This window comes from Elephas maximus, chromosome 1 (assembly GCF_024166365.1).
Source record: "Elephas maximus indicus isolate mEleMax1 chromosome 1, mEleMax1 primary haplotype, whole genome shotgun sequence".
Lineage (NCBI taxonomy): Eukaryota > Metazoa > Chordata > Mammalia > Proboscidea > Elephantidae > Elephas > Elephas maximus.
This window is the reverse complement of record NC_064819.1, coordinates 144,185,930-144,212,548: the sequence shown is the minus strand read 5'-3', so window position 1 is coordinate 144,212,548 and position 26,619 is coordinate 144,185,930. Positions and strand designations below refer to the sequence as shown.

Genomic DNA, 26,619 nt, shown 5'->3' with positions numbered 1-26,619 from the left:
GAGAAAAGATTGAAGTTGTCAAGGATTTCATTTTACTTGGATCCACAATCATTACCCATGGAAGCAGCAGTCAAGAAATCAAAAGATGCATTGCCTTGGGCAAATCTGCTGGAAAAGACCTTTATACAGTGTTTAAAATCAAAGATGTCAAGTTGAGGACTAAGGTGTGCCTGAACCAAGACATGGTAATTTCAATCGCCTCACATGTATGCAAAAGCTGGACAATGAAAAAGGAAGACAGAAGAATTGATGCCTCTGAATTATGGGGTTAGTGAAGAATATTAAATATACCACTTACTGCTAGAAGAACAAACAATTCTGTCTTAGAAGTACAGCCAGAATACTTCTTGGAAGCAATGATGGTGAGACTTTGCCTCACATACTTTGGACATGTTATCAGGAGGGATCAGGACCTGGAAAAAGACATTAAAAAAAAAGGACCTGGAAAAAGACATAATGCTTGGTAAAATAGAGGGTCAGCAAAAAAGAAGACCCTCAATGAGATAGATGGATTGACACAGTGGTTGCAACAATGGACTTAAACATGACAATGACTGTGAGGATGATGCAGGACCAGGCAGTGTTTCATTCTGTTGTACATAGTGTCGCTATGAGTCAGAACCGGCTGGACGGCACCTAACAACAACGTGGTGGGTAGAGGGAAGACTTTATCTTACTTATAATTACACTTGTTAACATTCAACAGAATAATTTTCTGTTAATAAAATATTGGCAGTTACTAGTTTATTCACCATTTGAAGGACATCTTCCCAACACAGAAATGGTCCTCTTGGGAAGAGAATGTCTTCCATGCTAACTGCCTCTTGAAGACCCATACCCATCGTCACCTGAGACCATATGTTAGCAGGGCATTTAGTTGACAGCTTAATTAAGAAATTATATAATGCTCACTTCTGCTTCATCAAAGATCTGTTCCTTCTTTTTCACACGAAATCCTTCCTCTGCAAATTACCTCAGGCTGAATCCAAAATGAGCATGCCATAATTGCTCAGGTGTGACCATCTGGTCAGTTTCACTTAATCAGCTCACTTCCTCCTCCCTGGTGAAAACACCTAGGACACCTTATTGTTCAAGAGTCTTTGACAGTACATATCAAGACATTTGTCTACAGTTTAGCCTTCTAATCTCTTTTGCAAATTTCCTGGGCAAAATGGCAAGAAAATATTTTTATTACATAAAGTACTGTATTTAAGTCTATTACAGTACTGGGTTCAGAGTAGACATTTAATAAATAATGGTTCCTTTCTTCTGATACGTTTCCTACTTCTGGCTCCCTTCACCTATCACATTAATGTGCATAGTAAGGTGATTTCATGATTCACTTCAGAGGAAAGTCATGATTATAGGGAGTCTTTATAAAATAGATTTTGGGTGATTAAGAATTCTGGAACTTCTGGTTAACTCATTTTGCACAAATATTTATCATTCAATTTGAAAAAAACTGTTGGAATGCATTTCTATCATTTTACCTTTATTTAAATCTTGTTTGAAAATAATAATTGCTGTTCATTACTCTGAACATCAGTTATAGTGTAATACTTGCAGAAACTAATTAAAATACAGAAGTTGTCCCCTGAACTAAATAATCCTAAATTACTTTTCTGTGGTTATGTTTGTTGTCACTGTTGCCTTTAATGACACTGCTGCTGTTTGGTTTGGTGAAAGAATCACCTCTTATTTTTGCTATTTTCATTTCCTTCTGCTATTTCTTTAATCTATCATCACTGTTCTTAGTGCACCTAGTTACAGCAGCTCTTGTCTCTACTTCTAATATTACTGCTAATTTTTTGTTATCTTGGAAAATGAATTAGCAAGTTATTAGAATTTAAGTTAAAATATATATAATTATACAGAGTGTGAGTGTGGGCCTGAAAGATTCCTCCTGGAAAGTACATGAAGTTTGGGCACATAGATTTTGTGACATCTAGTCTGACTACCAGAGGTATTTTTTGTTAATGGTTACCTTCTCAGTGGGGTTACAGAAAATGAGGTTGCTAGAGACTTGAATTTCAGACAGGAGCTATTTCACTATGATGTCAGTGGAATGGAAAACACTAGAAGGTAAGCCACTTGTAAAGGTAGTGTAATTAAATGGGGTGTGTAAGAAGACTATAGCCTTTTGCATAATTTGTTTTGCTATTTTCCAGCTAAAAAACTGAGTGCTAAACCAGATGTATTTAATTATGTAAGTTTGAAGATTTTTTTTTTTTTTGCAAGGCACTAACACTATAATTTATATACTATTTTCCATTTGTTAAATACAATGAAAATATGCTGTGATATTTTCTGAAAATGTTTCTTACTTTAGCACTTTTTCATAGCAAGTTTTATCAGTGAACAAAACCAGCTTTACTCCCTATTGTGATTAAAATGATTCCTTTTGAACATGAAATTTTCCAGTGTAAAGCAGTAGGGTATAAAAACATAAAATGCAGTTTTCTCATAAAATTTTGAAATATATGTAGATTTCAAAATATATGATTGTTAACATGGAGTATAACTTTATTTGTAAAAAATAAAAATATATGAGTCAATAGAATCAAGTTATTAAAAGTGGCCTTAACAGCATGCACTGAATTCATATTGTAATGAAGTGAAATAGGCTCAATGATTACTAAGATAGCTAAATTCCAAGGCCACCTGATTCCAAGTTCAGAATATTCTCAAGTACAAATTTACAAAAGAATTGATTTTGAAGGCAAATTGTGAAGCAATTCCTGTGCTTTATATTTAGATGTCTATATTATTAGCTTGGACTCCTTCCTATAGTTTAGCCAGATATTTCTACGATATGTTTTTAACAATATACATAGGGAAAGCTCTTTTTGGTATCTGAGATAGAAATATCATACAGATAATTAAGATGGTAGATTATCTTAAAGATAACTAGTTCAGCTTCTTAGAAATTGGGGTATTGGGTTGTGAATTTCCCATTTGACCATGACTTGAGAAGGTGAATTTTAGTCTACTTTTTCTCAACATGTATGAGAGAAAGTCCAGAAGCAATTCTTTGACCTCAACAAAGTCTATAATTCACATGGGTATAATCATGACTTAACCATTTAGTTTATTGTCATTCTCAAATATAAAGATGATAAGGCATTGTAGTAAACAGCACCATTTCTGAACACAAATTTTCTGATATCAAAATTGGTTTCCCCACTTTATTCATTTACTCCACAAATAAACATCTAAACCTGATAATACACCAAGGCATCATCCTAAGGTTTCTAGATATGTACATTATCCCTACTTCATGGATCATCCAGTGATCAAATAAATACTCAAAGAAGTAGAGATGCATTGTACTATGAGAACACAGGGTATCTGGGGAGACCCTGCCCAAGTAAGGGAGGTTGGGAAAGCATCTCAAGGAGGTAAAATCTGAAGAAAGACGAACAGTTAAGATCTACTTGGTTTGCTGTGTGACTTTGGGAAAGATATTTAGATTAAGCAGCCTCATTTTTGTTATCTGAAAAATAAGAGTACCTGTCATAAGTTATTGAAAGAATTAAATTATGTCATGTTTACAAATCACTTAATACAATGCCTGCTGTTATAGTAAATATTTAGCAAGTTTAGGAAGCTAGTTCCCAAAACTCTTTATTAGCAATTGTAATTATTTAATTAATAATCAATATTTTAAACTCATAAATTACCAGACATCTAGCTAGAGACTTCGCTGATATCTTTAAAATATGTAGTCGTTAAAAAACCAAACCCGCTGCCGTCAAGTCGATTCTAACTCACAGTGACTCTGTAGGACAGAGTAGAACTGCCCCGTGTGGTTTCCAAGGAGCACCTGGTGGATTCAAACTGCCGACCTTTTGCTTAGCAGCTGTAGCTCTTAAACACTATGCCACCAGGGTTTCCATATGTTCATTAGTAATACTCAAAGTAAATGAAAAATAATAATAACTGAATATTTAGAATGTGTAATGTTAAGCTGAATCATATGAAATTGTCATTTTTGTAAGTAAAAAATCTTTGAATATTAGCAATTCAATCTAAATATTAATGTACTAATTACTCTCAATGTATGTTATTGATATTTTCACAAATCTTAGGGCTAATTCATACATATTGGCTCATCTCAGACATTTTGTGAAAAAATTTATCCTTCACAAAAGAGGTTTGAAATTGTCTTGTACTAAATTTTCTTCAGACTTTAGAGACCAGCCTTACAAATCAAAGTAGTCTCACTTCAAAGTATAGCCAACTTGATAAATCATTTGTGACAAGATAATGTTAAAGAAAGAGCTTGCAGTTTCCTGAGAAATTTGGACTAGGCTGGCAAAGCCACTTTCTTGAAAAGAAAATTATAGACAACATAAACATAGAGAAATTGCCTTTATAATTTTCCTGTTATCAAGGACAGTCATACGTGACTTAACATCAATGATACGTTCTGTGAAATAGGACGTTATGTTATTTGGATGTCGTGAAACATGAGATTGGATGCTGTTGCCTACAAGTTGAAGCATACACTGTTATACAGTAAACTTTTTATTTGTAAGTAGGGAAATTTCACATTAAAATAACAATAGAAGGTACAGTACAGCACATACATAATCCAGTAACAGGCATTTATTATGACTATCAAAACAGATATTATAGGTTGTATATGGGATATGTACCATACCATTATGTACCCGGCAGCACAATCACTTTCGTATACAAGAGATATGAGATACACGTGTACACTCATGTTGGGAAGCTGTTGTGTTGGCTAAGTCTGGTTATGTCCAATACTTCTTGTTCTCCTGTTGGAACTTCTAAACTCTATTAAAACCCTGGAGCCCTGGTGGGGCAATAGTTAAGAGCTTGGCTTTTGACCAAAAAGTCAGCAGTTCGAGTCCATTAGGCGCTCCTTGGAAACTCTATGGGGCTCGTCTACTCTGTCCTATAGGGTCACTACAAGTCAGGATCAACTTGATGGCAACTGGCTTGTTTTTTTTTTTTTTGGTTTTTATAACTTCAGAGCCCTGGTGGCACAGTGGTTAAAGTGGTCAGCTACTAACCAAAAGGTTGGCTGTTTGAATGAACTAGCCACTCCATAGGAGAAAGATGTGGAAGCCTCCTTCCAAAAGATTTACAGCCTTAGAAACCCCGTGGGACAGTTCTACTCTGTCCTATAAGGTCACTATGAGTTAGAATTGACTTGCTGGCAGTGGGTTTGGTTGTTTTTGGTATTAGAACCTTATGGAAGCACAGACATATATGCAGTCAGACATTGCCCGAATGGGCATTATGAAGAACATGACTGTAATTGAGAGAAATTGTTGGGCCCCTCACTCTTCTGAGCTCAACACGTTCATCTATCTTTATGACTCCAAGTGTGAAAAAAGAAGTTCCATATAGAACTCTCCAAGATATTGATGAGCATAAGAATGTGGGAGATATATACTTATGTACAGATAAGTTTTAGCCATGGCACATGATCAATGGCACATGGCCTGTAAAGGCAAAAAAAAAAAAAAAAAAAACCTTTAGCCCAAAGGACAAAATAACTAATATCTTTCACTTCAGTACAATAAAATGGATTGCTGTTGATCTGACTCATAGTGACTCTATAGGACACAGTAGAACAGCTCCACAGGGTTTCCAAATCTGTAACCTTTGTGGAAGCATATTTCTTCTGTGGAATAACTGGTGGTTTGAGCCACCCACATTTTGGTTAACCACTGAGCTAACAGGGTTTCTTTTCAGCTCAATACTTAATGCTAATTAGCTTTAACCTATTATTATTCTAAACATAAGTAAATTTTCATCTTCTACTTCAGTAGAATGCTATGAAGTGTACATAATCTTCTGAGAAAATTTATAATCATTGGAAAGAAAATATTGCTATAAAAGATGTTAAGATTATGATGTAGTCCCTCATTATACCTGTTTCAAAAATCCCACTCTCACTTAACTCATATCAACATGTATCCAGAGTATTTTAAGTTTCTAAATCTACTGATTTATTTACAGAAGGTAACTTCATAACTACCAAAATCATATTTAATTATACAACAGAAATAATAAAATTTAGTTACAGCCTTGATTTTAAAAATTCTGTAAGTTCTATCATTTTTCAACAAGAAAAATAAAAACAAATCAGTTTTCATCCTGTTATTGGTTTTCTGGAATACTATTCCAGAATAAAGCCTGATAAAGATAGACAAGTGTGCAAAGCACATGCAGTAGAAATGATTGAATATCATGTGCCATGATGGTCCATAATTTTGTGCCCTATAATACACATTTATTAAACACTTCCTCTGGAGAAAACAGAGGTAGAAGCTGGGAACATAAACATAAATAAAGCTCATAGTTATTCTGGGAAGTAGTTATATAAGCATCAATATGTAACATAGTAATTGCATGTATAAATAATAAACAAAAAAAAACAAACCTGTTGCTGTTGAGTCGATTCTGACTCATAGCAAACCTATAGGACAGGACAGAACTGCCCCATAGGGTTTCTAAGGAGCAGCTGGTGGATTTGAATTGCCAACCTTTTGGTTAGCAGCTGAGCTCTTAACCACTGCACCACCAGTGCTCTGTGTATAAATAGCCACATGCAGTTTCATTTATCTAGTATTTTCATATGCAGAATATTATGTAACAATCACAAGCCTTTTCAGTTTATAAAACAAAATAACATCATTCCTGTTTTAGGATCTTTGGAAACTCGGTATGCTGTCCTTTCTCCCTAGAAAGCAATTCCCCAAACTCTTTGCATGGCTGCCTCTTCCTCATCTTCTAGGTCTCCCCTAACATATTTCTCCTCAAAGTGTCCTTCTCTGACTGGCCTATTTAAAACACTCCTATTACTTTCACCTCTTTTATAATGTTTAGATAGCAGCAAACTGAACAGTACTTATTCAAGGAAAATGGCTGATTTTCAGGAAGAACAGTGACCTTTGTGATGTTTTAGCTTGCCCCACTCTGAACCCTTTCTTACAAGTTCAGCAGTAGCTATGAAAATAAAAGTCTGCATTCTCAACACGAGAAGAGAAGGGAAGGGGAGGGGAGGGAGGGAGGGGAGGGGAGGGGAGGGAGGGGAGGGGAGGGGACGGGAGGGGGGAGGGGATGGGAGGGGGGGGAGGGGAGGGGAGGGAGTGGAAGGGAACTCATTCACAAAGAATTGTATTTAATTTTTGTCCTGACATCACTTGTAATTCCCTGGAGGACAAGCTCAAGAGCTTTATTTTGCCTAATTTGTAACTGGTCCAATGCAAAAGTTGCTTTCCAGGGGATATTTGTCTAAAATATTTACAGGTTGATGTCTTGGTTGCTGCTGCCTGAGGAAATTAATGGCAGCTGGGACAAACAATGGACTAACAAAGGAATCTGGGAGGCAAGGCTGAGGAATGAGAAGTTTATAGGGGTTTTGAAAAGCTCCAACATATTCCTGAAAATGTGAAGGCCATGTGAATGCTCAGGCCAATGCTCACAAAAGGCCAGAGAAGATTCTAAGCTCTCACCTCCTACTTAACTTGAAGCTCTTTAGAAGCTGGAAATGAAGGCTAAGGCAGAGTTATAAATGGCCTCACTAAACATTGAAGCAGTACCCTGGTAGACAGCTAACTTGCAAAAATGCTCTGAGTGTTTAAGGAAATCTCTGTCAAAGCACTAGCTAACCACTAATCTAAGAGAACAGCAACTTCAGGGCAACAAATGACAAAAAATACATAATTTCCAAATTAGTTCAGAAAAGTCACCAAACAAAGAACAACTACAATAAACAGCACAACTAATCTGTGGAATGAGAGATAATCTAATTTCCAGAGCTGCCAGATTATAATATTCAAAATGTTTTGTTTTCAACAAAAAAAATTACAAGGCATGCAAAGAAACAAAAAAGTATGCCCCATACACAAGGAAAAAAGAAATCAATAGAAATTGTGCCTGAGGAAAATCAGACATGGACAAATATTTTAAATCAGCTATTCTAAATATGTTCAATGAACTAAAGGAAACCATGTCTAAAGAACCATAGGAAAGTATGAGAATCATGATTTACCAAATAAAAAATATCAATAAAGAGATAAAATTATAAAAGGGAACAAAATTGAAGTTGTGGAGTTGAAAAAAGCACAATAACTGAAATGAAAAATTCTTAAGAGGGACACAACAGTATATACGAGTGGGCCAAAGAATCAGCAAACTTGAAGATAGGTTCATTGAAATTATCGAGTCTAAGGAATAGGAAGAGAAAAGAATGACATAAATGCACATAGAACCTCAAAGAAATCTGACTAGGATAAGCTCAGAGGTCACAATGAGACACAACATAATTAAACTATCAAAAGAAAAAAAAAACAGAGAATCTTGAAAGCATCAAAAAAGAAGCAACTCAATCATGTACAACAGATCCTCAATAAAATTAACATTTAATTTCTTATCAGAAAACATGGAGGCAGAAGACAGCATGGTGACACATTAAAAGTGTTGAGAGAAAAAAAAAATTGTCAACCAAAAATTCTGTATCCAGCAAAACTATCCTTAAAAAGTAAAGAAGAAATTTAGACATTCTCATAAAAATAATAGCTAATGGAGTTCATCACTAGTAAACTTTCCCTACAATAAATGCCAAAAAGAGTCCTTCAGACTAAAATGAAAGGGCACTAGATGGTAACTCAAAGTCACACAAAGAAATAAGAAACATCAAGAAAGCTAACTACATAAAGTAAATAAATAAAAATAAACATTTTTTTTGTTCTTTGTAACTCCTTTTTTGTCTGCCTGATTTAAAAAAAGAAGGGCATAAAGCAACAACTACAAATTTAGATTGAGAGCCATGCAATGTATAAAGATGTAATTTATGACAATAACAGCATAAAGGGGGGACTGAGCTATATAGGAGCAAAATTTTCATATACTATTGAAATTAAATTGGTTTAATCTTACCTAGATTATTATAAATTAAAATGCTAATTGTAATCCCTAGAGATAAAAATTTAAAGAAATGGATTATTGAAAATGAGAAGGCCAAGAAATTGAGAAGTTAGGTGTCAGACGTTTTATCCCCAGGGGTGTTCAAGTGGCAGAGAAGGATGAGAGAAGTCAGGGAAAAGGTAAATATCTAGGAGTAAAAGTCTCCAGTGGGTGAGGGGGAATGACAGGAGGAGAAAAGGTGATACAAAAAGGAAGGCAAGAGAATGTTCTGGTTTCGAAGGAATCAGTGAACAAGTACCAGTGTCATGGTCTGGTAAAATTAAGAGATGCAAGAAAGACAGGCCCTAACTCTGGCCTGTGAGATGTGAAAGAAAAATAAACAGCTAAAGAAGGCAACAGGAAAGCAGAGTCCTCGGGGAAGGGGTGATGCACATTTCAGCGAAAGCAAATGGATTACAGGGATATTCACAGAAAGTCAAATTGATTTAAATCTACTTTTTCTTCTCTTCCAGCACTATTCTTCCAATATTTCCTTTTCCATGTACAGCAGAATCAGGACTTGTATGCTCTAGACTGATAATAGTAATAACCATTAAGTTGTTGTTGTTGTAAGATGCCATTCAGCTGGTTCCTACTCATAGCAACCCCATGTACAACAGAATGAAACACTGCCTGGTCCTGTGGCATCCTCAGAACCATTGCTATGTTTGAGCCCATTGTTGCAGTCACTGAGTCAGTCCATCTCGTTGAGGGTCTTCCTCTTTTTTGCTGACCCTCTGCCTTATGAGTCAGAATTGGCTCGACGGCAATGAGTTTTATTTTCGTTTTTTTTTGGGGGGGGGTGGGGGCTTTGGTTACCTTACCAAGGATGATGTCCTTCTCCAGGGACTGGTTTCTTCTGATAACATGTCCCAAGTATTTGAGACAAAGTCTCACCACCCTCACTTCTAAGCAGTATTCTGGCTGTACTTCTTCCACGACAGATTTGTTCGTTCTTCTGGAAGTCCATGGTATATTCAACACTTTGCCAAAACCGTAATTCAAAGGCATCAATTTTGCTTCAACCTTCCTTATTCATTATCCAGTTTTCGCGTGCACATGAGGCAATTGAAAATACTATGGCTTGGGTCAGGCACATCTTAGTCCTTAAAGTGACATCTTTGCTTTTTAACACTTTAAAGGGCCTTTTGGTGTAGATTTGCCCAACGCAATATGTCATTTGATCTCTTGACTGCTGCTTCCATGGGCATTGATTGTGGAGCCAAGTAAAATGAAATCGTTGACAACTTCAATCTTTTCTCTGTTTATCGTGACGTTGCTTATTGGTCCAGTTGTGAGGATTTTTGTTTTCTTTATGTTGAGATGTAATCTATACTGAAGGCTGTAGTCTTTGAACTTCATCAGTAAGTGTTTCAAATCCTCTTTACTTTCAGCAAGAAAGGTTGTGTCATCTGCTTAATGCAGGTTGTTAGTGAGTTTCGTCCAATCCTGATGCTGCCTTCTTCTTCATATGCTCCAGCTTCTCAGCTTATTTGCTCAGCATACAGATTGAATAAATATGGTGAAAGGATACAACCCTAATTCACACCTTTCTTGATTTTAAAGCATGCAGTTTCCCCTTGTTCCATTCAAAAGACTCCCTCTTGGTTTATGTATTACAGGTTCTACATGAGCACAATTAAGTGTTCTGGAATTCCCATTTTTCATAATGTCAGCCGTAATTTGTTTTGATCCACACAGTCGAATGGCTTTGCATTGTCAACAGGACACAGGCAAACACCTTTCTGGTATTCTCTGATTTCAGCCGGGATCCATCTGACATCAGCAATAATATACCTCATTGCACGTCCATTTCTGAATCTGGCTTGAATTTCTGATAGTCCCTGTCGATGTACTGCTGGAACCATTTTTGAATTGTCTTCAGCAAAATTTTACTTTCATGTAATATCAATGATATTGTTTGAGAATTTCTGCATTCTGTTGGATCACCTTTTTTTGGAATAGGCACAAATATGGATCTCTTCCAGTCAGTTGGGCAGGTATCTGTCTTCCAGATTTCTTGGCATTATATATTACATACAAGCTATATTACATATAACTTAATATATAATGTAAGGAAACACAAAAACACTGAAATAGCATGGACTCAATTCATTAGCACTGTGTTCTAAATGGCAAAACCAAAAAAAATCAAGTCTGTTTTAAAACAAGCAATAAAATATTCTCAAGCATACCTATATTAAGGCCCTAGCTATTGTAAAAACGAAACTATTTGTCAACAAGTAGATACTACACATTCAAAAGATAATCATATGAATTATATTTGAAAAAGGAAATCTGAAGAGCAAAACGTTTTCATACACTGAGTAGTCATGCAGAAAAAACTGCAGTTAAATATGCAAAACTATTCACTGAAAATGCTAATAATCGTACACTATTATTAACTTTCAAAAAGCTAACCTGATGAAATGAGCTTATAAGGCTAAAATTTTGCAAGAGACAAAAAAAAAAAAAAACCCACTGCTGCTGAGTCAATTCCTATCATTGTGGCCATATAGGAAAGAACAGAACTGCCCCATTGAGTTTCCAAAGCTATAAATATTTGTGGACGCAGACTGCCACATTTTTCTCCCCAAAAGCAGCTGGTGGTTTGAACTGCCAACATTTTGGTTAGTAGCCAGGTGATTTAACCACTGAGCAACCAGGGCTCCTTGAAAGAGAAATATGTTATTCAAATGAAAGGTCTCTATTGCACTGAGTACTGAAGCATTTAAATGTTGTCTGCTTCACTACATGTCCCTGGCAGCTCCTAAACAAAAACAGCAAATTTGTAACAAGTTTTATTTTCCTAATGAATTCAGGCAGTGCTTTGTTTCATTGTGCCTGGCATTACCATCAGTTGGGACCAACTCAACAGCAGCTAACAACAACTATATACAAACATACATACATACATACATGTATATATATATACATACACACACACACACATATTAGCAGATGCAGCAGTATATCAACAGGGAGCTACCAGAAATTCAAGCCAGATTCAGAAGAGAACATGGAACCAGGGATATCATTGCTGATGTCAGATGGATCCTGTGTGCATCAAGGTTGATCCTTTCACCATACCTATTCAATCTGCATGCTGAACAAACAATCCTAGAAGCTGGACTATATGAAGAAGAAATGAGCAACAGGATTGGAGGAAGACTCATTAATAACCTGCATTATGCAGAAGACACAGCCTTGTTTGGTGAAAGTGAAGAGGATTTGAAGCACTTACTGATGAAGATCAAAGACCACAGCCTTCATTATGGACTATACCTCCACATAAAGAAAACAAAAATCCTCAGAACTGGAACAATAAACAACATCACGATAAACAAAAGTTTGAAGTTGTCAAGGATTTCAGTTTACTCAGATCCACAATCAACACCCATGGAAGCAGCAATCAAATAATCAAAAGATACATTGCATTGGGCAAATCTGCTGCAAAAGGCCTCGTTCAAGTTTTGAATGCAAAGATGTCATCTTGAAGGCTAAGGTGTGCCTGACCCAAGCCATGGCGTTTTCAATTGCCTCATATACATGTGAAAGCTGAACGATGAATAAGGAAGGCCAAAGAAGAATTGACGCCTTTGAATTGTGGCATTGGCCAAGAATACTGAATATCCATGAACTGTCAAAAGAATGAACAAATCTGTCTTGGAAGAAATTCAAGCAGAATGCTCCTTAGAAGCAAGGATGGCAAGACTATATCTCATGCACTGGACATGTTATCAGGAGAGATCAGTCCCTGGAAAACGACATCATGCCTGGTAAAGTTGAGGGTCTGCAAAAAAGAGGAAAACCTCTGATGAGATGGATTGATACAGTGGCTGCAACAATGGGCTCAAGCACAACAATGACTGTGAGGATGGCGCAGGGCTGGGCAGTGTTTTGTTCTGTTGTACAGAGGATCATTATGAATCAGAACTGACAACAGCACCTAACATGTGTATATATTATGTATGTATATGTATATATTAAAACCTGCAAAAACCGGAACCTGCGTAAGGCAGAAACCTGTCATAGAAGGAAAGCTCAAATATTTTCCACTAAAATGAGCAAAACAAAAGTGGTAAGACTTCACCCTGTCAAGGCAGAAAACTTGCAAGACCCAGAAAAACAAGGCAATACCATCGAGTTCTGGCTTTCAGAGGTTTCACTGTATATACATATATACAGTGATATCACTGGTATCCAGAGCATAAGAAGAACTCTTACAATTTGTTAATAAGGATATGAAAAATAAAACAAGGTATTTCAGAAAAGAAAATATATAAATGTTAAAAATGCAAGTGAATAGATTTTCAATATCATTACTCATCAGAGAAATCCAAATTAAATATACCACTACATATTTACCAAAAGGACTAAAAATAAAATGACTGATAATAAATGTTGGTGTGAATGTAGAGCAACAAGAACTTCCATACACTGCAAGTGGAACATAAAATGGTACTACTACCTTGGGAAACTATGTATAAGTTTTTAAAAATAAGGTTAAATATTTATTTATGATGCATCTCACGCTGGGAATATGCAGTGTTCCTAGGAATTACCTAAGAAAAATGAAGATATATGCTCACACAAAGACTTGTACTCAAATGCTCAAGACAGTTGTATTTATAATAGCAAAAAATGGGAAACATCTCAAACGTCCATCAAGAGGTAAACGAAGGGACTTCCTGCCATCATGGCAACTACACCATCCCTCCACAGCAAAGACCCAAAAAACCAAGTAAAACAGAGACAAGCATCATTACTGGAACTCGAAGTGTCAAATGGAGAGAAAAAGAACTTAGGCAAACACCAAATGGAATAAGAAACTGACAAGAGGACAGAGAGCAAGGAGAGATAAGTGCAGAGGTTCCTTATCAGCTAATGCAGCACGGATTCACCATCTTGGACTCTTGTCAGAGATCAGCTGACAGAGAGCACAGGAAAGTAGCTTCACAGAGCACCCAGCATAAGACAGAGCACCTGGCAAGGAGCGATACATGCTTTCCCACCTTCCATCCCCTCCCCACTGCTCTACCTCCAAGCTTCCTGGCTGGCTGCAGTGGCTCGGCTGACCAGGAAGTGCAGCGTCTATGCCACTTGGATTTGCCCCACACACATTGCAGATTGGACAGGGAGTATGGGAAAGCAGCTACATCAAGTTTCCAGCAGGAGACAGAGCACCTGGTAACGAGCAATATAAGCTTTCTTAACCCTCACCCTTTTTCCCCTCCCCCTTCAGTCTCCTCTGTTTCCCACCAGCCACAGTCTCTTGGCCAGGATGCAACTGCTTCCAACCTGGGCCACTTAAATTCACCCCACTGGCAGTGTCCCTGAGCTGGTGCTGCTTCTTTCCCACTTTTTGGTTTCTTCTGGCTCCACCTACCTCCCCTTGGCTCCATGTGCCATCTTTCCTTCTTCCTGAAAGGTGGTGAATCCCTGCTCAACAGGGGAACCACTCCCCCAACCCATGACTCCACGCTGGTGGGATCCCTGGAGCTTTTATTTTTATTTTAATTTTTGCTTGTTTTAATTCGCTTTGTTCTGTTTTGTTTTTTTGTGTGTTTGCTTTCTCTTTTCGTCCCTAAGAGGCCCTTCTAGCTGGGCTGCACTGCATGGCTTAGGAGCTACTCCCACAATCTGTACAGTCACAGGTGGGAGCCCTGGGGGCATTACTTTTTTTTTCTTTCATTCTTTTTTTTTTGTTTTTCCTCTGTTGTTTCTGTCTCTTCCTTTCTCAGTTCTTGTCTGTCTGTACATATCTTCTTTTCCTGTGTCCTCAATACCTGATGCCGTGTGACACTTACACCCCCTCTAGTCAGGCTACACTGCGCAGCCTGGGAGACTTCCTCAATCTTCGCAGCCACACTGGTAGGACCCCTGGGGGCTTTTGCTTCCTTTTTTTTTTTTTTTTTCAAATTTTATCTAGTTTTTTTTTCTTTTCCCCTTTTTCTTTTTCATTTTCTTTTTCTCTATTTCTTGGTTTTTCATCTCTCCACTCCAACAGCTAGCTCCCTTTGAACTCTTTTATTCTCTTTGTTTCTTTGTTTTTGGCTCCTGTTTCTCTCTCCTCTTTCCCTTAGCCATATTAGCTCCATACATCACAACCTTTCCTCTTTTCCCTGCCTACCTGCACCATGTGCTGAACAGCATGCCTCCAAGCAGCACAGGCACAACCTACCAGAACCTGCCCAGCACAGATTCCTGGCCCACCCTGTCATCACTAGTACATGCCACAAACTACCCATCACAGCCCCTCCTCTTCAGCTGGACCTTCCCTGCTCCACCGTAGCTGAGTGACTTGCCCATTGGACAAGGAAGTGAAAAGTACAGCAACTACAGATGAACAAACAACAAAGAATGTACAGCCCACCTGCTCAGACATAACCAAATATAACAAAAAAGCAGGACAAAACAAACAAATCTACAATCAAGAAACAAAGAAAATAACTATCGAATGTCCTGAAGACAGCAGACAATATCAAAACATCAAAAAAAAAAAAAAAAAAAAAAGATAGGATGGTTCCTGTAGGCATCCAAAATAAAACACCAAATGACTTTCCAGTAGAAGAAAAGGCACTAGAACTACCTGAAAGGGGACTGAAATCTCTAATATTCAGAGCTATCCAAGAGTTGAAGCAAAAAGCAGACAAAAATGTGGGAAAAAGAGACAAACTTATGGAAAATGCAAACAAAAATGGAAGAATTCAGGAAAATAACACAGGAACAAAACGCCCAAATAAATTCACAACTAGAAATCATACAAAAACAATTAGAAATCCAAAAGATAAACAACAAGATTTCAGAAATGGACAGTGTCATAGAAGAGCTGAGGAGCAGTTTTGAAATGACGGAAGACAGGATCAGTGAAATTGGAGACAAACACATGGATACAACTCTGAGGAAAAATCAAACAAAAGAATGAAGAGAAATGAGGAAACTCTGAGAATTATGTGGGATACAATCAAAAGCAAAAAATTGCAGATGATTGGAGTTCCAGAATAGGGAGAGAAAATGAAAAACACAGACAGGATCATTGAAGAATTGCTGACAGAAAATTTCCCTAACATCATGAACGATGAAAAGCTGACTGTCCAAGAAGCTCAACAAACCCCATATAAGATAGGCCCAAAAAGAAAAACATCAAAAACAGAAAGTCACATGAAGAGGAGAAACGATAAGACTAAGCTTTGATTAATCAGCAGAAACCATGCAGGCAAGAAGGCAATGGGATGACAGATACAAAACTTTGAAAGAAAAAAAATTGCCAACCATGAATAATATATCCTGCAAAACTTTCATTCAAATATGGTGGTGAACTTAGGACATTGCCAGATTAACAGAAATTAAGGGAATATGTAAGAACCAATTCAAACCTACAAGAATTATTAAAGGGAGTCCTTTGGTCTAAGAACAAACAACATCAGACTGAATCTAGGATGCAAGATCATACCAGCCAGATACAAACATAGGAAATGAACTCTCAAGGACTATCCAAAACCAAAAGAATTGCAACAGGGAACCAGAGAGGTTATTCTGCAAGTGACAATGACATCATAACAATAAGAGAGGGAATAAATGGTAAAGGTATAGAACTTTCTAATGGAGACAAAAGCAAGGTGATACCAAGTAATAATAGACTGGTTCAAACCTGGGAAGATAAGGGTGAATTTCAAGGTAACCACAAAGAAAGTTAACAAAGCTACTCATCAAAATAAAGAAGAAAAACATAAAGTCTTAATGAAAACAAAATCTATAAAAACCAAACCCACCCCAGTGCCGTCGAATTGATTCTGACTCATAGCGACTTTATAGGACAGAGTAGAAAAACCAAAAGAAATGAAAAACAAATCCACACACAAAAGGAACTCAGCACAGGAGAGTAAGAGGAACAAAGAAAATGTTAGCACCACAAAAAAAGCACTACAGAATGACAACAATAAACTCACACCTATCAATAATTATAAAAAAAAAAATTTTTTTTTTTTTTTATACTGAGTGTAAATGGCCTAAATGCACCATAAAGAGACACAGGGTGACAGAATGGATTAAAAAAAAAAAAAAAAAACAGGATCCATCAATGTGCTGTCTACAAGAGAAACACCTTAGAAACAAAGATGTAAATTTATTAAAAATCAAAGGACAGAAAAAAAAATACATCAAGCAAATAACTACCAAAGAAGAGCAGGAGTGGCAATACTAATCTCACATAAAATAGACTTAAAAAAAAAAAAAAAACCACAAAAGACAAAGAAGGGCACTATATAATGATTAAAGGAAAAATCCATCAGGAAGACTTAACCATAATAAACATCTACACACCCAATGACAGGACTCCAAAATACATAAATTCTAACAGCACTGAAAAGAGAAATTGGCAGTTCCACAATAATAGTAGAAGACTTCAACACACCTCTCTCGGTAAAGGACAGAACATCTAGAAAGAAACTCAACAAAGATACACAAGAGCTAAAGGGCACGATCAGCCAACTTGACCTCTTAGACATATATAGAACACTCCACCCAGGAGCTGCAAAGTACACATTCTTTTCCAATGCACATAGAATGTTCTCCAGAAGAGACCACATCTTAGGCCACAGAGCAACCCTCAACAAAATCCAAAACACTGAGATAATACAAAGTATCTTCTCTAACCACAATGCCATCAAACTAGAAATTAACAACAGGAAGGGTAAGGAAAAAAAGAAATCAATTACATGGAAACTGAATAACACCTTGCTTAAAAACCACTGGGTAATAGAAGAAATCAAAGATGGAATAAAAAGTTTCTAGAACCAAATGAGAATGAAAACACATCATACTAAAACCTTTCAGACACAGAGGTCAATTTATACCAATAGATGCACATACCAAAAAGAAAGCGACAAAATCAAAACACTAGCTACACAACTTGAACAACTGGAAAGAAAACAGCAAAAGAAGCCCACGGCCACCAGAAGGAAAGAGATAATAAACATCAGCGCAGAAATAAATGAAATAGAGAACAGAAAAACAATAGAAAGAATCAACAAAACCAAAAGTTGGTTCTTTGCAAGGATCGACAAACCACTGGCCAAACTGACAAAAGAAAAACAGGAGAGGACACAAATAACCCAAATAAGAAATGAAATGGGGGACATTACAACACACCCAACTGAAATAAAAAGGATCATAACAGAATATTATGAAAAACCATACTCTAACAAATTTGAAAACCTAGAGGAAATGGACAAATTTCTAGAAACACACTGTCTATACCCTAACTAACACAAAATGATGTTAAAAATCTGAACAGCCCATGACAAGAGAATGATTGAAAAGGTAATAACTGAAAAAAAAAAAACTCCCAACAACAACAAAAAAGCCCTGGCCCAGACGGCTTTACTGTAGAATTCTACAAAACATTCAGATAAGAGCTTAAACCTGCACTACTCAAACTATTTCAGAACATAGAGAAGGAACAGATACTTCCAAAATCATTCTATGAAGCCAGCATAACCCTGAAACCAAAACCAGGCAAAGACACCACAAAAAAGAAAATTACAGACAAATATCTCTCACGAAGCATGACAGCAAAAATTCTCAACAAATTTCTAGCCAATAGAATTCAGCATCATATCAAAAAATAATACACCACAACCAAGTAGGATTCATACCAGGTATGCAAGGATGTTTCAACATTAGAAAATCAATCAACGTAATCCACCACATAAATAAAAAGAAAGAATAATCACATGATCATCTCAACTGACACAGAAAAGGCATTTGACAAAGTCCAACACCCATTCCTGATGAAAACTCTCAGTAAAATCGTTATAGAAGGAAAATTTCTCAGCATAATAAACGGCATACAAAACCAGTGGCCAACATTATTCCTAATGGAGAGAGGCTGAAAAGATTACCCTTGAGAACAGGAACAAGACAAGGAAGCCCTTTATCACCACTCCTATTTAACATTGTATTAGAAGTCCTAGCTAGAGCAATAAGGCAAGAAAAAGAAATAAAGGGCATCCGATTTGGTAATGAAAAAATTAAACTGTCCCTATTTGAGGATGATATGATACTATAAACAGAGAACCCAAAAGACTCCACAAGAAAACTACTGGAACTAATAGAATGATTCAGCAGAATAGCAGGATACAAGATAAACATACAAAAATCAGTTGGATTCCTATATACCAATAAAGAGAAAAATGAGAAGGAAATCAGGAAAACAATACCATTTATAACAGTAGCTAAAAAAAATAAAATACTTGGGAATAAATCTAACCAGGGATGTAAAGGACCCCTGCAAAGAAAACTACAAAACACTACTGCAAGAAACCAAAAGAGATCTACATAAATGGAAAAACATACCATGCTCATGGATAGGTAGACTCAACATTGTGAAAATGACAGTTCTACCCAAAGCACTTTACAAATACAGTGCAAAACTGATCCAAATACCAACAACATTCTTTAAAGAGATGGAAAAACTTATTAACTTTATATGGAAAAGGAAGAAGCACCGCATGATTAACCACTACTGATGAAGAATAAAGTAGGAAGACTCACGCTACCTGACCTCAGAACCTACTATACAGCTATGGTAGTAAAAACAGCCTGGTACAGGTACATTAACAGATACATTGACTAATGGAACAGAATTGAGAACCCAGATGTAAATCCATCCACCTATGGTCACCTGATCTTCAACAAGGGCCCAAAGCCCATCAAATGGGGAAAAGACAGTCTTTTTAACAAATGGTGCTGGAAAAACTGGATGTCCATCTGCAAAAAAAGGAAACAGGACCCATACCTCACACCATATACAAAAACTAATTCAAAATGAATCAAAGACCTAAATATAAAGCCAAAAACCATGAAGTTCACAGAAGGAAAAAATAAGATCGACACTAGAGGCCCCAATACATGGCATTAACAGGATACAAACCACAACCAACAACACACAAGCTCTAGAGGATAAGCTAGATAACTGAGATCTTCTAAAACTTAAACACTTACATTCATCAAAAAACTTCACCAAAAGAGCAAAAGAGAACATACAGACTGGGAAAAAAAATTTGGCTATTACAAATCAGACAAAGGTCTAATCTCCAAAATCTACAAGAAAATCCAACACCTCTACAACAAAAAGACAAATAGCCCAACTAAAAAATGGGCAAAGGAAATGAACAGACATGTTACCAAAGGAGACGTTCAAGCAGCCGACACAGGAGGGAATGCTCACAATCTCTAGCCATTAGAGAAATGCAAATCAAAACTACAACGAGATATCATCTCACCCCGGCATTACTGGCACAAATCAATAAAACAAGAAATAACAAATGTTGGAGAGGCTGCAGTGAGATCAGAAATCTTATGCACTGCTGGTTGGACTGCAAAACGATACAACCATTTTGGAAAATGATATAGTGCTTTCTTAGAAAGCTAGAAATAGGAATACCATATAATCCAGCAATCCCTCTCCTAGGAATATATCCTAAAGAAATAAGAGTCATCACATGAATAGACATGTGCACACCTGTGGTCATTGCAACATTATTCACAATAGTGAAAAGATAGAAACAACCTAGATGTCCATCAACAGATGAATGTATAAACAAACTGTGGTACATACACACAAAGGAGTATTAGGCAACGATAAAGAACAACAATGAATCTGTGAAGCATCTCATAACATGGATGAATCTGGAGGGCATTATGCTGAGTGAAATAAGTCAATCACAAAAGGACAAATATTGTATGAGACCACTACTGTAAAAACTCATGAAAAGGTTTACATATAAAAAGAAACAATCTTTGAGGGTTATGAGGGAGGGGAGGGGTGGGGACGGAAAAACATTTAATAGATAAGAAGAAACTTTGGTGAAGGGTAAGACAGTACACAATACTGGGGAAGCCAGCACAACTTGTACAAGCAAGGTCATGGTAGCTCCACAGACACATCCAAACTCCCCAAAGGGCTGAATTGCTGGGCTAAAGACTGTGGGAACCATGGTCTCAGGGAACATCTAGCTAAATTGGCATGACAGAGTTTATAAAGAAAACATCCTACATTCTACTTTGGCGAGTAGCGTCTGTGATCTTAAAAGCCTGTGAGTGCCCATCTAGGATACTTCACTGGTCTCACCGCTTTGGGAGCAAGGAAGAATGAAGAAAACTAAAAGACATAAGGGAAAGATTAATCCAGAGGACTAATGGACCACATCTACCATGGCCTCCAACAGACTGAGTCCAGTACAATTAGATGGTGCCCCGCTACCACCACTGACTGCTCTGACAAGGATCACAATAGAGGGTCCTGGACAGAGCTGGAGAAAAACATAGAACAAAATTCTAACTCAAAAAGAAAGACCAGATTTGCTGACCCGATAGAGACTGGAGAGACTGAGATTATGGCCCCCCCGGACACCCTTTCAGCTCAGTAATGAAGCCACTCCTGAGGTTCACCTTTCAGCCAGACATTGAACAGGCGCATGGAACAAAACAAGACTAAAGAGGTGCACCAGCCTTGGGGCAGGGACTGGAAGGTGGGAGGGAACAGGACAGCTGGTAACAGGGAACCCAGGGTTGAGAAGGGAGAGTGTTAATATCTCATGGGGTTGTTAATCAATGTCATAGAACAATGTGAATACTAACTGTATGATGAGAACCTAGTTTGTTCTGTAAACCTCTATCTAAAGAACAATTAAAAAAAAAAAAGGTGAATAGAAAACATTTTCCTTAGACAAAATTCAATATGGGGCTAATTATACACACTGCCTCAACTGGTGTAAATACAGCCTCACCAACAAATAGTAAATTTATTGAATGAAGCTGAGGGAAAAAAAAAAAAAAAGTTGTAGCACTTAAGAATAAAGGCTGTCAGCAGAGGGCTTTGCAGTAAAACAGTACTTGTAAGTCCTAATATTAAAAAAAAAAAAAACCTTGAGACAATAGTATCTCAAATATAAGTCCTCTTGGGCACTTTTAGTGTATATATCCAATTATGACAATGACCAGTAGAGATAAAAATGCTCTAATTTATGATTAATAGGGGTTTACATAAGGGCAGTGATGCTGACGGTTGGAAAGATCCATGGATGTCCAGGAACTATAAAAGAATGTGACCCTTCTAGTACACATCTTTGTGGAGGTTTGACCATCGCAGACTGGATCATACAATTTGACACCTTTTCTTCTTAATTCCCAGTATCGTTATTCATTGTAAGTGTCCAAAAATATAATAAGACATCACAAAAAGGCAAAAAAAAAAAAGAAGTCCTGGGTCTCAATAAGGGATAGCAAAATAGTTTACTCTTTTGAACTCTAAACATGACTTGTTTATACTAACCTCATAATTTCACCTATTCACATAATAAATTTCTATCACAACTTATTTTACAAATTAATATTTTTACAAAAAGGAGAGTGATTGCCAGGGAATTGCCATGTTCCCAGAAATGGCAGGCAAAACAATGATAAATAAGGGAATCCAAGTAAATTGAATTGTTCATATTTGTCTGAGCTATACTCACACATATCAGTTCATGCCTACTTACCAATCGTGATAAAATAGTTCACCTAACACAAATCTATTAAATAATTTCTCCACTAAAATAAATTTTTCAGGTATAAACTAGTGGGATGTCTCAACTGAGGGAAGGAAAATTTGATCCAGAAGTACCTGGCAGTGTAAACAGCCAGGCAGCCCAGCCCTTGTAGTCCCTTTGCCCTCACAGTCATGGTGACTAATGAAAGAGAGAACTAAAAATAACTGCACAACAGATGGTAAGAAGCATAGCAATAGCACCTGATTTTCTGCAATGCTTGCTGTAGACGCTAACCTACATTAGGCATAATGAGAGAACTGACATAATTTAAAAAGAGGCAGCATTCATAAAATCTGGATATTGAAGGGTGACATAATAAACATGGATGACTTGCTGCTGGCTACTGGCTAAGAGTTTAAATTCCAGGAGCTTAAGAAATCCAGCCAAAGGATGTAGTCTTTCTTCAGTCTCTGTGACAGGACTGTGCAGCTGCTCCAAACAACAGCACATACCACATGACCAATGTGTAGAATCCCATCTTGGCACCACATGATCGTGTGAAAATGTCACAACTTTGACATAGCAGCCAAGGAAAACATGAAATTAAATTAAATGTATAAAAACAAGCTTGTGGAAGCATGAGAACAGCTTTTGAAAAATTAGATTCTATTCCACTACCTGCTCTGGCCAAAAGAGCCTGAGCATTTGAAGTTGGTTCCACTGTGACCAAAATTCCAATACACATTCCTACTGTCTAAATTATCTAATCATTCCCTCCCATCTCCTGTACTTTCCTCTTATTTGGCTAGAGACGCAGACACTATATTGACAAGACAACTTTGTACTTTTGGGGGAAGAAAGAGATCTTAGTAACAGTTTTCTCTTTGTGATTAGAAAATATCTTGCTAATTTAAACAAAGATTGAAGTAAATGCAAGTGTTGTCTGAGTGCTTATTACTAGTGATATAAGTGTCAGATTTTATGAGCAGAGCTGTTGTACATGGTTGTGCAGTTCTACTTGTGAGTACCCAGCCAAAGGGCTAGTGGAGGCTGAAATCTAGTCAAGCTTTGTTTGTAGTGACTTCCCCAAGGAAAAAGAGATACCTCCTTCTTATTTGCCTGTACGTTGGTGGCTTTTATTCACAATTTCTTTGCTGAGGAAGAGTGTCTTTTACTAATTCACACAATAAAGCACTATATGAAAGCAGAGACTTTAAATATGAAAAAGAGCCTAATTTAAAGTAAAAGAACTTGGCAAATATAATTGAGGGCAGGGGAATATGAAAGAGAACTGAAAGTGGAAAGTGGAATTTTTATAAAAGGTCCAGAAGTCCCTGAAGAAAGGACAGATTGGGGATCTGAAGAAAGGGTGTTGTCATCTTGAGCATGAGATGTGACCAAACCCAGCATATTCCTAAGGGCTACATCATTCATTCAAAAATTGGGTAAGATTAGAGCTGTGCTCATTAATCGAGCAGATAAATACGTATATTCATGTACTTTTATCACTACTGAAAACACTTTTACATATTTACAAAAATATCCAAAGAAAGAGGAAGGAATTTTATTTGCTTTATAAAAAATATATTTCCTAAGGAGGAATATTCCCAAACTCATTCTATGAAGCTAGCATTTCCCTGATACCAAAACCAGGTAAAGAAACTCCCCAAAAAGAAAATTACAAACCTATACCCCTCAGGAAATTAGAGACAAAAATCCTCCATAAAGTTCTAGGCACTAGATTTCAACAACATATCAAAAAATGTAATTCACCATGACCAAGTGGGATCCATACCAGGTATGCAGGGATAGTTCAACATTAGAAAAACAATCAATGTAATCCATCATAAAAATAAAACATAAGAACCACATGATCTTATCAATCGATACAGAAAAGGCATTTGACAAAGTCCAACACCAATTCATGATAAAAACTCTCAGCAAAATAGGAATAGAAGGGAAATTCCTCAACATAATAAACAGCATTTATACAAAGCCAACAACCAACATCATCCTAAATGGAGAGAGTCTGAAAGCATTCCACTTGAGAACGGGAACTAGACAAAATGCCCTTTATAACCACTCTTATTCAACATTATGCCGGAGGTCCGAGCCAGGGCAATTAGGCTAGATAAAGAAATAAAGGGCATCCAATTGGCAAAGAAGAAGTAAAAGTATCTCTATTTGCAGATGACATGATCTTATACATAGAAAACTCTAAAGAATCCTTAAGAAAACTACTGAAACTAATAGAAGAGTTCAACAGAGTATCAGGATACAAGATAAACATACAAAAATCAGTTGGATTCCCCTACACCAACAAAGAGAACATCAAGAAGGAAACACCAAATCAATACCATTTACAATTGCCCCCCAAAAGATAAATTCTTAGGAATAAACTAACCACAGACATAAAAGACCTATACAAAGAAAACTACAAGACACTACTGCAAGAAATCAAAAGAGACCTACATATGTGGAAAAACATACTTTGCTCATAGATAGGAAAACAACACTGTAAAAATGTCTATTCTGCCCAAAGCGATCTATACATACAATGCGATCTCAATCCAAATATCAATGACATTTTTTAATGAGATGGAGAAACAAATCACCATCTTCATATGGAAGGTACAGAGGCCCCAGATAAGTAAAGCATTATTCAAAGATAAGAACAAAGTGGGAGGCCTCATGCTACCTGATTTTAGAACCTATTATACCACCACAGTAGTCAAAACAGCCTGGTACTGCTACAACAACAGATACATAGACCAATGGAACAGAATTGAGAATCCAGATGTAAATCCGTTCACATATGAGCAGTAGATATTTGACAAAGTCCCAAAGTCAGTTAAATGGGGAAAAGTGAGCCTCTTTAACATATGGTGCTGGCATAACTGGATATCCATCTGCAAAAATGTGAAACAAGACCCATACCTCATACCATGCACAAAAACAAACTCAAAATGGAAAAAAGACCTAAATATAAAATCTAAAACGATAAATATCACAGAGGAAAAAATATATAGACAATGCTTGGATCCCTAATACATGGCATAAACAGTATACAAAACATTACTTACAATGTACAAACAATAGAAGAGAAAATAGATAACTGGGAGCTCCTAAAAAATCAAACACTTATGCTCATCCAAAGACTTCACCCAAAGAGTTAAAAAGATCACCTACAGACTAGGAAAAAGTTTTCAGCTACAGCAATTCCAATCACCATCTGATCTCTAAAATCTACATGCTACTGCAAAAACTCAACAACGAAAATGGGAATAACCCAACAAAAAAATGGGCAAAGGATATTAACAGGCACTTCACCAAAGAAGACATTCAGGTGGCTAACAGATACATGAGGAAATGCTCACCATCATTAGCCATTAGAGAAATGCCATTCAAAGCTACAATGAGATATCATCTCACCCCAACAAAAAACACAAAACCAAACCCACTGCCATCGAGTCGATTCCAACTCATAGCGACCCTATAGGACAGAGCAGAAGTGCCTGATATAGTTTCCAAGGACCACCTGGTGGATTTGAACTGCTGACCTCTTGCTTAGCAGCTGTAGCACTTAACCACTACGCCACCAGGGTTTCCCACCCCAACAAAGGCTGGTATTAATCCAAACAACGTAAAATAATAAATTATGGAGAGGTTGTGGAGAGACCAGAACACTTATATACTGCTGGTGGGAATGTAAAATGGTACAACCACTTTGGAAATCAATAAGGCCCCTTTCCTTAAAAAACTAGAAATAGAACTACCATACGATCCAGCAATCCCACTCCTTGGAATATATTCTAGAGAAATAAGAGCCTTTACATGAACAGATATATGCACACCTATGTTCATTGCAGCACTGTTTACAATAGCAAAAAGATGGACACAATCAAGGTGCCCATCAATGGATGAATGGATAAATAAATTCTGGTATATTCACACAGTGGAATACTACACATCGATAAACAACAATGACGAATCCTTGTAACATATCATAACATGGACGAATCTAGAAGGCATTATACTAAGTGAAATTAGTCAGTTGCAAAAGGACAAATATTGTGTGAGACCACTATTATAAGAACTCAAGAAAAAGCTTAAACACAGAAGAAAATATTCT

At 36.9% G+C, this 26,619-nt stretch overlaps 1 protein-coding gene across 1 annotated transcript in view; it reads right to left on the bottom strand.

Moving 5' to 3' along the window:
* Window positions 1-308: 308 nt before the first annotated feature.
* The window catches only part of BCKDHB (branched chain keto acid dehydrogenase E1 subunit beta), a 632,618-nt gene continuing 606,307 nt past the window's right edge, over window positions 309-26,619 (bottom strand). The window contains exon 10 of the mRNA XM_049896118.1: window positions 309-413. Coding sequence (XP_049752075.1) covers window positions 324-413 — 90 coding nt within the window. The 3' untranslated portion in view covers window positions 309-323. The remainder of the gene's footprint in view (window positions 414-26,619) is intronic.